General features: G+C 50.5%; 4 protein-coding genes across 4 annotated transcripts; 2 read left to right on the top strand and 2 right to left on the bottom strand.

The window, feature by feature from the left end:
• Positions 1-1,284: 1,284 nt before the first annotated feature.
• On the top strand, positions 1,285-3,843 carry P174DRAFT_438665 (putative C6 finger domain protein). The gene is made up of 5 exons (XM_024826595.1): positions 1,285-2,273; positions 2,326-2,412; positions 2,469-2,777; positions 2,829-3,242; positions 3,314-3,843. Exons 1-5 carry the CDS (start codon positions 1,447-1,449, stop codon positions 3,492-3,494), a joined length of 1,818 nt encoding a protein of 605 aa, XP_024685435.1. The 5' UTR covers positions 1,285-1,446; the 3' UTR covers positions 3,495-3,843.
• P174DRAFT_438664 (vacuolar protein sorting protein DigA) lies at positions 3,684-6,965 on the bottom strand. Its single transcript, XM_024826594.1, has 6 exons — positions 6,708-6,965; positions 6,324-6,640; positions 4,226-6,285; positions 4,200-4,204; positions 4,055-4,169; positions 3,684-4,004 (listed from the first exon to the last, which is right to left on the bottom strand). The coding sequence occupies exons 1-6, from the start codon at positions 6,925-6,927 to the stop codon at positions 3,923-3,925; spliced, it is 2,799 nt and encodes a 932-aa protein (XP_024685434.1). The 5' UTR covers positions 6,928-6,965; the 3' UTR covers positions 3,684-3,922.
• Positions 6,966-7,192: 227 nt separating this feature from the next.
• On the bottom strand, positions 7,193-10,407 carry P174DRAFT_438662 (ubiquitin C-terminal hydrolase family protein). Its single transcript, XM_024826593.1, has 5 exons — positions 9,903-10,407; positions 9,754-9,840; positions 9,329-9,697; positions 8,608-9,265; positions 7,193-8,550 (listed from the first exon to the last, which is right to left on the bottom strand). The coding sequence occupies exons 1-5, from the start codon at positions 9,972-9,974 to the stop codon at positions 7,391-7,393; spliced, it is 2,346 nt and encodes a 781-aa protein (XP_024685433.1). The 5' UTR covers positions 9,975-10,407; the 3' UTR covers positions 7,193-7,390.
• A 172-nt stretch (positions 10,408-10,579) lies between these two features.
• P174DRAFT_448558 (mitochondrial 54S ribosomal protein uL5m) lies at positions 10,580-12,129 on the top strand. The gene is made up of 3 exons (XM_024828769.1): positions 10,580-10,845; positions 10,926-11,618; positions 11,690-12,129. The coding sequence occupies exons 1-3, from the start codon at positions 10,604-10,606 to the stop codon at positions 11,811-11,813; spliced, it is 1,059 nt and encodes a 352-aa protein (XP_024685432.1). The 5' UTR covers positions 10,580-10,603; the 3' UTR covers positions 11,814-12,129.
• The last annotated feature ends 125 nt before the right edge of the window (positions 12,130-12,254 follow it).

Here is a 12,254-nt window from a genome sequence, read left to right as displayed (position 1 = left end):
AACTTATCTGACTGATACTCCCACGTTGATCCATCCTTGATCCTCGTCTGACGAGTCTAGTACTACTCTCCTCTCTTCCTGAAAGGAATGATGGCATAATCCGGTGTAACATTCCGCCCAGTGTCAAGCAATAAATGACAATATGAGACTGTTCCTTGGTCTCCATAGCTGGCACTCTACGCAGTACTATCCAGGAGCTTCCGTGGCTGTTACACAATAAGCAGCGTATTTGCCGTCAGCAAACGGTTCTCGAGTCAGCTTCAAGAATAACCTCTCGCACAGGCACGCAGGAATATGCATATGTCACTGCCGTTACAATCCATTCCCCCACAACTGCCAGTGTCCCCTCAACAGCATTCCACCTGATTTCATCTTCGTTTGACAATGTCTCAGTTTGGCTCGGGTATGTAATCAATCTGGTATCTACGTAAGTATTGTCTCATTGGAAGGTGGGATTGTGGCATATCCTGCATGTTACCTATCGAGATTGCGGAGGTGCGACTGCGATCATTCCGTCTGACATCTTCTATGGAGTATCTTTTTCGATTGAAACGATTGAAACATGCCATCACATGTCGCTCCATTTGGAAAGTCTCGGCAGTTGTTCAGCGAGCTCCATGACTTGGTGACGAATCTTTGGTCATAATGTCTCAGAATATATGTAGTGTATCAAAAGCAGCAGCGGATGCCGTTCATTCATCCACGAGCACCCGTTGATGCAATACTGTAGATACCTTCCACAAAGCTGAAGTACTCTATCCGATATCAGTAATCCAGTGATATATGGATGAGATGTAGAATTGGCCGATGTGATTGGCTCGTCGGCATCGGCCGCACCAACCGCCGAGACGGAGAAAAAAGACTCTTCCTCTTCGGGATGGCGATGGCTGATATCTTACCCCATGGAGAGTATCTCAAAGGACGTTGTTTATCATCATCAATGAATACGGGCACCTATGGGATAGACTGTTCAATGGCGAATCATTGATCCTCAAGTAAAAAGGGATCGCCGATTTGCCAACCATGCAATATGAGCAAGCGTCCGTACGAGGAGTCATTGTTCCACGGTGGCTCACCAGAGTCTATCGATAACAGTCACAATGGCCTGTTGCCCATCAATGATCTCCTGTCACCAGAACCACCCCAATCTATAAGCGGGTCCGTCAAGAAGCCTAGGAACTTTATCGCCACTGTAGTAAGTTTTTTTGCCTTGTAATACCGTCATGTCCATCGTTGACACGAGTATAGGCATGTGAGACTTGCCGCCTCAAAAAGACCAGGTGCGATGAATCGCGCCCAAAATGTGGATTGTGCAAGTCGCTCGGCCTGGAGTGCGTCTACAATGAGCGCAAGTCGTCGAAGTAAGTCCCGAGGGGTGATAGCGCCTGGCTGGGACTTCTTGTCGCTGACATTCTTTCCAGACGAGATCAGTCGCTTAGTCTGATCATGAGCACTCTCCATCGCCTGGAGACAAAGCTCGAGCACATCTCGTCGGCTGTTCGTGATGACATGCAGCCTCTCCATCAACAGATGCTTCATGCACTTGAGGGCCTGAGAGATGCAGCTACCCCGAGACAAAGTGGCCGCGCCGCTGACAAGCATGCGTCCTTGTCAAACTCGCAGTCGCAGCATCTCACCCCCGAAATGGGGGAGCCGGATGACTTTGTGTTTGATGAGCGGCCCAACACAACCGACTCCAATGGCCATGTGTCGATCTCTTTCAGTCAACATGGCGTGATCCTCTGGCCTGGAGCTCGAGAGATCTTGCCCCGGAGACTTCTCGAAGCCCATGAACGACTGGGAAGGAACTATGTGATTGACTTGGAGATGAAGCGTTCCCATCTGCCTATGTATGCATATCCGTATCCCCCGCAGGCTGGAGAGGACTGGCTGGAAGCACTGCCCCTTGCTATGATCAAGGGTCTTTCGGACGCATTCTTTGCTACTTTCAATCTGTTCACGCCGATCATGGACAAGGCCTTCTATTTCGCTTTCACTCTTGGCGCGGCGATTGAGAGCGGGTTCGGCTACACCATTGAAACCTGCCTGGTTCTTAATGTGATGGCCTTGGGCTGTCTGGCTGTCCTGAGCCATCAGGAAGGAAACTATCCTTTGCCAGGCACTCGAAGCAGTCGATTTGAACCGCCGGAGTGGATGGGGGTCATCCACGAGGAGCCCCCAGGCTTACGGTTCTTCAATGAAGCCCGGAGACGGATTGGCTTCCTGATGTGCGCCAATGACATTCAGAGTTGTCAATTTTACCTGTTGTCTTCGTAAGAGCTTCGTTTCTCCCTGCGATGAGCGCCTGCTGACCTGATATCGAAGCGTATATTACAGCCAGATTCTTCGTCCCATGGATTCCTGGGCCATGATCCACCGCGCTGCTACGTGTTGTTTGTCAATGCTAACCAAGTAAGTCCTTTTGACTTTCCTTCAGGCTCTATGCTTTCAGCCACTAACAAACGAAGTCATGATGTCAATTTCGACGAGTGGGAAGGCGACATGAAATCGCGGGTATACTGGAACACTCTCATGAACGAAACCATCCTTGTACAGGAATTGCATCTTCCACCCAGTGGCCTTTCACGTCTCGAGGAACTCGTCCCTATCCCTAAATTTATCGGCTTCGAATCCGTCGGCTTCGTGCCAGCTCGCTTCTCTTCCTCTTCGGAAGAGATAGATGAATCCTTCTTCCAGTATCATTTCCTCGCGCAGGTCGCCCACCGTATCATTCTTACCCGCATCCGCCATTCACTGTACTTCTACTGTAAGTCTTCGTCTCTGACCTGTTCCTCCTCGCTGATTTAGACCTCTAACACCGCCCTCAGCCGATTCAGGAACCTTCCCCTCCCGGCCGTCAACGCCGAACTCCGCCACCAGCTCGAGCAATGGCGCATCAATCTCCCTCCCGCGCTGCAATTCTCCGACCCTCAACCCAGCACCCCGATGGACCCAAACCCTTCCCCAGCCCCGGTCTCCCCTCTCCCCATCGATCCCAACCGGCCCCTCTCCCCCGCCATAGCAGTCACAGAGGCAATGCTGCGCGGCCGCTACATGATCGCCAATTTCCACATCGGCCGGCCCTACCTGTACAAAGCGCTCCGGATCCCGCAACACGTAACAGACCACGATCTCGAGCAAATGCGCAGCGGCCTCCGCCACGCAATGGACTGGCCCCCGGTTGGGGGCATCTTCCGCAAAATGAAAAGCTGCATCCCGATCAAGTTCGCTTTCTGCGCCCAGTAAGTTTGCCCTCCTGCGTGTCTTGTTGTGCAACTGCGCCTCGCGGCACGTACTGACGCACCGTCAACAGGTTCTTCGGCCAAGTCCTCCTCTTCTACTGTATCTCCCACCACCCCGATCCGCGCCTTCGCAAGACCCTCCCCGTCGGCTGGGAACGATGGACCGACGAGATGCTGCGGTTCCTGGAGGACTGCGCACCGTTTAGTCCCGCCGTCGCGAAGGATCTGGAACTCTTGCAATTGTTACGATGAGTACTTTGTATGCATATCTGTGTATATGGCTTCTGTCATGATTGATGCTTTTGGGGCGGGATTTTGTCTTCTGTCTTGTCTTGTTTCGCCTTGTTTGAGATATCCTAACGCTTGTATGATAGTTCTGCCCTAGACTAATTGGGCCTTGATGGTCGTTCTTGTCTATGAGTGTGACAGACATAATTTTTGTTTCGCAAATGGTGAGCACGCAATAAGCTACGTGATACGTCCTCTTCGATCCAGTTGAGAATTATAGATACACTGTCTCAAACAGAGATGAATCCTTCCCTTAACTATACATTATGCTGAACGCTCAGTCCAAGAGTATGCAACCAAAGGGGAATCAATCGGCAAGCGCTGAGGAAGAAAATACAAGAAAAGAAAACAACAGGTCAGAGGTCTCGAATTTCAGGTAGTCTCGAGATAAATCACAAAGCCCATTCATCGACGTCGGCATCAGTGATGAATGGCTTGTCAATTTGCTTGATCGCATGGTCACCGCAGAGGATACTGTAGACGAATTAGTCGGGGTTTGTTGCATTTGGTGAGAAGAAACTTACCACGCCTCAGCAACCAGGCCGTCTAATTCCTTCACGATCTCCTCCCTTCGAGAAGATGATATATCGGCCTTATTCAGCTGCGCTTGCAGGTCACGAATGTACTTCTTCTTCCCGCCTGCGCCTCCGAGTACTTCCTTGCCCAAACAGTCGCTGTGGAATGCATGTTGGCACGGAAAGACAAAGAACTGGCGGCTAAGCAGCGGTAAAGAGCAAGTCCAGCATTTCTCCCCGGGCTCCACAATAGCATAACGCATATCCAACGCCGCAATCTGCGATCGGATCTGTCGTGCAGTCTGAGCCGAATTGTCCATCTCCTGGCGCAGTGCATCAATGTGCCGCGAGTAGTCTTCCAGAGCACTGCAAATCTCGTCTTTGAAGTCGTCAATGACGACAAAGTCGGGAAAGAACGGAATCAGATCCTCAATGCGCAACAGCTCGCATCGACGCAGAAACTCGATGGCGTCTTTGATTCCGGTGCCTGGTTGCCGGATCTTCTTCTCCGCTACAAGCAACCACAATTTTTTCCGGAGCTTGTCATTCCCTTCCGGTCTGTCCGCAACGATCGCGGCTAGTTCAATATCTTCATGCTGCAGAGCCAGCTCAACGGCCTGAAGATACTGCCCCATCGCACTATATATATGGATGCATGATTGAACGCGTTCGTGTTGAATGCACAGGCGCAGCGCAAAGTCGGCATCGTATGGAGGGGGCGAAGACGGCTGAGATTGAAGGTATGTTAGAAGGCCCGCTTCGGAAGGTGAAGGGCTCGAGGCGTGGATTGAGATTAGTGTGTTATGTACTGCAGCTGATGGCTTGGGGTGATTGACAACGATAAAGTTGAGGTATCGCACGGCCTGATTCTGACTGAGAGGGACGTTCACAGTCTTATTATAACTGAGGAGCGCAGGGATAAGTCTCTCGGGCTCCAGGTTTGTCTGCCGCATCAGGATATCCACTAACCCGGTCGCGGCATGGGTCATCAGCACGCTGCTATACTTGTAGAAGACGTCGGGATCCGTCTGTTTTTGTAGGACATTGAGTGCTTCTGACCACTTTTCACGCTGTATCCAATACGACAGGACGTAATTGTAGTCATTAGTCGCCGTCGCAAAAAAGAGCAACTCCTCTTCTCGGCCATGGCTACTGATAATGTCGTACGCAGTCTTCTTGTCCAAGTCGGCCTTGTACTTGTTCACAAACTCCTGGAACTCGGCCCGAACATTGCTCAGCTCGTCTTTGATATCCTCCGTGCTGGCTCCCTCCGCTAACTCAGCCTTGGTGGCTATGTTATCGTCAAGAGCGTTCAACTTCGACATGAAAACCTCTACCAGCCAGCTCGCAACCATAATCCTTTGCATGGTAGATGCCTTCTTGTATGTCGATAATTGGGTAAGGAGATATTTCCGCAAAGCGTCATGCTCGTTACGATTGATCAGAGTCAGACAGACCTCCTCAAACCCCTTGCTACTTTTACCCCAAACCTTGGCCGCTTCTAGGTAACGGCCCTTGCTGGCTAGAAAGTCGCCAGAAGCAGTAGCCACAGCATCCTTCTGCGCGCTACCGCGGGCATATTCAAGTGCCTGATCAAACATCTGCTTCTGCAGGAAGACTTTCCACACATCCCGGTCCTCGTCCTCGGCAACAATTTCGAAGATTTCCTGGCTGGTAAACAGCCAATATGTGTGCTGCATAGAGTCTGTCAGAAGCCCTAACGTACTCTGTCCAGGCTCGAGCACTGCTTGCTCATAGATGATTTCATCGCTCATGCGGTTGACGGCAACGATTTTCCCTTCGACAAGGGCTAGAATGTGCCACTGTGACAGTGTCATAGCGGTTATAGGATCTTGGATTAGCTTCTTGCCTCCACGAGCTGACTCCGTCGCGGGGAACATGGAACGCGGTAGCATCCTGGCACCTTCAAAGGGCCCTTCCGCTTTTCCTGAAGCATATGGCAATTGACCATGGTAGATGCCTTGCGAACTAAGCCAGGCGAACTCTTTCTCGGCGTAACTATCCGCATTATGCCCATCGACCGCAGTGGCGGAGATCACCAGCGTCGACGGCGCGGCGCCAGATGGTTTCTGAATCTCGTGCACCACTGGTGCCTCCCGTTGAAAGAGATCGGCATATATACCTTGGCTCCCTTGCCTCCCTGCCCGCCCCTGAAAATATAGTAGCTTGCCATGTGTCGCGATCAGCACTTGTCTCTGCTCTGGCGTCGTAGGCACCAGCTCCGTCCAAATTCCAGTCACAGGTGACCCTCCGAAACTTTGTAGATTGAGTGGGCGTACTTTTCCTCGCGCCGATAGAACTCCGTGGACGGCTCGATGTAGGTCTCCCAAATCTGACCATCTGTAGCGCCTAAGAGGATCTCCCTTGTCGAAGCCGTCGGTAGCGACGGGTTCCAGGCAACACTCTCGATCGAAACGCCCTTTAAACGCGACAGCGACTTGGGATGCCTAGACTGAGTATGAAGGTAGTAGTTCTCGCCAAGGGTCGTAGTAATGATCAAATGTGATGCAGAGGGGTCAAGAAACATTCGACGAATCACTCCGATTTCCGAGGATTTCTTTGGAAGGTCAATATCTAGTTCAAGACGCCTTAGCATTGCGACGAGGATAGCGGGACGGAGCGCACGAGCTTGAAAGGGAACCAGTTACCGTCAATGTCTTCGGGGTATCTAGATCTATACGGAGGATGCGATTCGTCGACAAGGCCAGAATGAGCACATTGTTAGCAACTTGTGCGGCGACGAAGTCCGCAGCTAATGGGAACTGCAGCTGAACACGCCGGACATCAAACATGGAGAGGGCATCCGGAGCTTCGGCCAAGTTGCTGGGAGCAACATAACCGCTGGATGCATTCAGCGCCATGATACGCCGTTTATTAAGACAGAAGGAAGACTTTTAAATCATAGCGAGGCTTCGAGGAGTCTGGCAGGTAAGGAGGAGCAATGGTTAGTTGTTGTTGATCATTGATCATCTGGTTATGAATGAATGCTCACCCAGACCGGGGGGAAGCTTGACGAAGGCGGAGTGCCTGATGCCCCAGGCAGAAACATATACATGCTTTGGGGCTCTGTACAAGAAAAGTCCATGAACTACATTTATTTTTACGGGAGACCTTTTTTTCGAATATCTCTTGATGAATCTCCTCTCTATCTATCCCGATTAGTGTGACATGTACTCTATGGACATACAGGAAGATAAAACGAAACAGCGAATGCGCTCTCGCTAAGACAGGCATCGTAAATCATAGCTGGGTATCAAGTGCCTTTCCCTCTAGGCTTCCAAGCAAAAATGGTAGCAAAGAGTAGATGCGATGAATGAAAAAGCGTCACATAACTATGCACTCCCGTTCCAGCTTTCTTCCAAATCGTTCTCGCGACCGATCCTTCACTTTGCCTTTAGAACGCTCGCGATCCTTGGAGCGTCTGGGACTCTTTTCTTTGCTCTCCCTACTGATTCCTGCGGACATCTCTCCAGTTTGACCGGCCAGGTCATTGTCCACAGCAAAATCGTCGACGTCGTCTTCCGCAGAGCCGTCACTGGTGAACTTTTCTTTGCTGCGGCGTGACGTGAAGCGAGAGAATGTTGCACTAATTCTGTTTTCGCTAGTTTGACTCCCGGCACGACTGGCAGGTTTACTTCTGGCTGATCTGGACTCGCGTCTGGAGTACGAAAAGGCATTTTTGTCTTCCAAGTCCTTTGGCAGGATCCGTGGCGACTTTGAAGAGACAGGATGCACTTGGAGATTATTCGTTGAATCGCCGAGATTCGAAAAGGCTGCGCTTTGTTGCCTTCCATTCATATCTGTCAGTCCAATTGCAGGGTCCTCTGGCGTTGTAATTTCGACACTTGGCCGGCCAGAAACATATCCCGATGGAAGTTCAAAATCAGTATTATCTGTCGACAATGTCTGGAGCTTCCGAACAATCCCCGCGGCATCTAGTTCACCGATATCTTCCGATGTATCGGAGGAAGGAACTTTGGTGGCCAGATTTGCTTCTGCAGCATCCTCATTGATGGGCAGTATCTGATAGAATAGGAGATATGGAGACTCGAGTTTCAGCGCTTGCTCAATGTCGACGAGGGTAACGCGTTCCTCTGCCAGGTCATCGAAGCGCATCCAGTATCTAGGAGCGTCTGAGGCCGGCTCCGATCCGTGAGAGCTGGCAGGAAGTGCGCCAGCACTAGTGCCTCTGACGATAGCAATGTAATGCCCTGAGTCAACCGAGTTACCTCGATGGCAAACCAACGCTTGCAAAGACAGCTTGAAGTTTCCATAAATGGGGCCGTCTGCGTCCATATTGTCGTCTTGAATGAAGTGTGGAAGCCCAATTTCCGTGGGTATATCGACGTATGTGCTCAGTCTGACAGCTTTCCCATTCGGAAGCATGGAATAACGTTTTAAGCACATGCCTAGTATTGGTCTCTTTGACGAAAAATGCGCCGCGACCTGGGCATCGCTCGTTGGGGTGTTATCTGTGTACCAAGCTATGGGAGTTGGAATCAGAATCCCTTCTTTTTCCTCTGGGGATCGAATGCACCTACGTATCAGACTGAAGAATTGCCACGCGGGCATCATAACTTCCTTCCTATAAGATCCTCTTCCGGAGTGACTCTTCGTGGTAGAGCGACCGTCAGCGTTTGCTCCGTCTTCTGAGTCGGGTACGAATCGTTCTTGGACGATGCTGGTCCGCCGAATGTGGGAGCCTCGAGGCGTGCTTGAGCCACTTACTTCCGACTCGGTTATTATGGGCATTAACGGCGCTGATTCGTCGGATCGCAGTGGAGTCAACTGAGTTGGAGAAGTCGCAGGAGACGGGGTGACCTCAACAGTCTCGATATGTGATGTAAAGCCTTTGGACGTGGAATCGAAAGATCTGGTTGAGCCGACAGTATTGCGTCGCTCAAGGTGGCGTTTGACCTCAATCCTATTGTTGAAATACGATTCCAAACAGTCCTCCAGTGTCACTGTCTTCCCATCGACAGGCTCAGGAATCGCGACCTCCAGCAATCTCTCATTGACAAATTTGTGGTCGCTGCTCACATCCTCCTTTCCAGTGTGATAGATATCCATCTTTAGCGTGAGTAGAGGCAGCTCTAACTTTTCTGTGATGAATGTGAAGGCTTCTGAAGTATCTTGCTGGCGAAGCTGAGCTGCATCTTCCCAGCCACATTCAGCGAGTGCATCCTGCAAATGCTTGGTCTTGTGCCCAATAATGATATCAGTATTTCCAATTTAACAAAGGCAACTGAGGTGAGAACGTACAATGTCTGTTGTTATGAGCTTTCCTGAGCGCAGCATGTTGACCCAGAGTCTTAGCAATATTGAGAGCTTGCGACGAGGTTCGTCGTTAAATGACTTGTATAGGATCGCTTCGAAGCAATCTAGACGAGCAAACATCGCGAACAGCAATGCGTCCAGGTAGCAGGTAACACCCTGTCGGTTGACTGCTCCAAGAAGCTTTGTACTCGAACTGTACGCTCTGATTATACCCTCAATCGAATCCTCCAAGATGAGGAGCAGATCAAACGCTTTCTCTATGTCTCCCTGAGCGGACTGGAGGGCATACTCAAAGTGCTCTTCCTTCAAGCCAGTATAGCCAAGTTGTGCGATGCGGCGCCCCAGTATCTTCAGCTACGGAAGTTGTGAATACCTCACACAGGGCATAGCCAGGGCAACTTCCTCCTTACCTTTTTCTGCTCTTCTTGGTCTGGCTCTGGCCTACGATCGGATGCGAAAAACCCGCTGAAAAGAGGACGGGATAGTATCGTCGAGGCCTTGAAAGATAAGCGCATTAGCATTCATAGATCGTGGTGAACGCTGCTCCCTCATACCGTACCTCATCCTTATTCTGCTTTGCGTTCCGATTATTTCGCTCGCGTCGGGTAAGGAATCGATGAATGCCACTCATATCTTAAGGCTTAGGGCGAATGTCACTAAGAGCATTCGAAGGGAGGCAATAAGCGTCTTCAAGTGATAAGGAGACAGGTGCGTTGTCCAAGGTACTGAGTAGGATGCGACATGAGGAAGACTCGGGGTATGTATAGCGACAACAACTGTGAGCTCAGGCTCCAATATTCTTGTCAAGCGCAAGAATGATTTCTTTGGTTGAGTCAGTGAGCATATCAGGTGCTTAGCTCTTCTGACTAGACTTCTGTGGCACTAGAAGCAGTAATGTTGATTGTTCATGGGTCACACAGAAGATAGAATCGAGATGATCTAGGAATGACATATGATAAATCGTAAGATGCTAAATATGCAACAAGGAACAAGCCATGAGAAGGATTCCGGAACAGAAGTAGTGGATACCTCTAGAAATGTATATCTAGCTTGCTATCGTTTTGGCGGGGTGATGAAGATGATCAGATGTGGAGCCTCTTGTTATGAGGAGTGAACTTAGCTGCCTTGCATTGATGCCAGATTGGCCAGGCACAAATCTCCCTGCCCCTGCACGTGACCATCTGAGACTCCCAGCCCGGAAGTAATTTTTGGAAATCGGATATTGATCGACTGGATCAACAACCCCGTCTTCAAACCCCAATGGCTGCTAGCGAGTCGTCCAGATTCCTGACAAGATCCCTGCCGAGGGCCTTTGCACCATCCTCTCGCCTTCAGAGCGTTTGTTGGCGGCGCAATGCCTCGGATCAGGCGTCGTCGAAGCCCCCAATTAGTGACCTTGAGCCGTCAAGCTCTCTAAGTGCCAGCGTACCGGAAGACATTGTGAAGTCATTTGATCCAGTAGCGAGGTCAAGGGCGCGCAAAACACAGTTGCCTCGGAGCCGGTAAGCATTATTGCCCTTTTTCATTGCCAGTTCAAACTGCGTTCGCTTCAAGAGATCATCATACTAAACCCAGAATGTAGTTATCAGTTCCGTTCACCTAAATACGACCGTGGCCCTCTACACCCTCACAGACCTCCTCCACCATCAGATCCCTCCTCCCGACTCTTTGTTCCTGGCCCCTTTTCTCTTCCCAGAGTAACACAGACATGGGAGTCGACCATCGCTCCAGACATTCTCACCCTCTGCTACGTGCACACCCCTCCCGGGTTCAAGCCTCCACCGAAAGGTTCTCGTCTCCGTGAGTGGGACGACAGCTCTCCTTACCACAAGAACCGACCGCTACGTGGACCTCGTGGCGGCGACGTCCTACGATTGCTCCGCAAACCCGTCACTTTCAACAACATTCCCCAGCTCGAGCGCATCACCATCCACAGCTACGTCAAGCAAGCTGCTACGGAGAACTCGTCCTGGCTCCATGTCGCCGGTATGGCCGTTCAGGCTATTTCCAACGTCCGCGTTCAGACATTTAAATCAAAGTCCAGCGTTGCCACGTGGGGTATTGCGCCTGGCAGAGACACCGTCGCAGTGAAGGCAGAACTGCACGGTGAGGATATGCTCCATTTCTTCGGAAAGTTAGTCGATGTTGTTCTACCTAGAATCAAGGACTGGGAAGGTGTCAAGGGTACCAGCGGTGATAGCAGCGGAAACATCACGTTCGGTCTTGAGCCCGAGAACGTGGCTCTTTTCCCGGAAATCGAGGTCAACTACGATATGTAAGTTCAAACGTGGTCTTTCAAGTGATTTGCACGTAGTTCTGAGGCTAACGTACGGTTTTTCTGGATAGGTACCCACCAAAGATGATCCCCGGTGCTCATATCACGATCCATACAACTGCCAGAACCGACAAGGACGCCCGTCTTCTCCTCAGCGCCATGGGTATTCCCTTTTATGGCAAGCTGGTTGATTAGACGTCAAGTTTTATCCGTCTGATTACATGTGTTTCGTCACCTGGGACAAACATGCCAGACTTGAAGAACCAGGTGGCTTCTGAGCGATATGCTAGCTCATCTTGTATTTTATGTTGACTGGCAATCATGGTGTATTATAGAAATCATGTGACATTTCTACGTTTTCCTGGCGAGCTGAAAAAGTATACTTCTGTGCATGAACTTTATTCTTCTCACGGCTGCGCCATGTGGCAGACAGAGACTGCCTCCTCGTCGAGTACATAAGTGCTTTGATTAGGCGCAACAGATGGTTCAAGCTTCTTCTCATCTAGTACGCGGGCAACATGAAAGCATGAATATTAGATGTCATATTGTGATCCTATTCAACAACTGCAATGCCCGCTTATGTATGGCACACGAAAAGCAACAAATGCAATCGATAAAGTATCAGAATCCTACCGG

The sequence above is a fragment of the Aspergillus novofumigatus genome, assembly GCF_002847465.1.
Source record: "Aspergillus novofumigatus IBT 16806 chromosome Unknown P174scaffold_2, whole genome shotgun sequence".
Taxonomy (NCBI): Eukaryota; Fungi; Ascomycota; class Eurotiomycetes; order Eurotiales; family Aspergillaceae; genus Aspergillus; species Aspergillus novofumigatus.
This window is presented reverse-complemented; position numbering and strand designations above follow the sequence as displayed.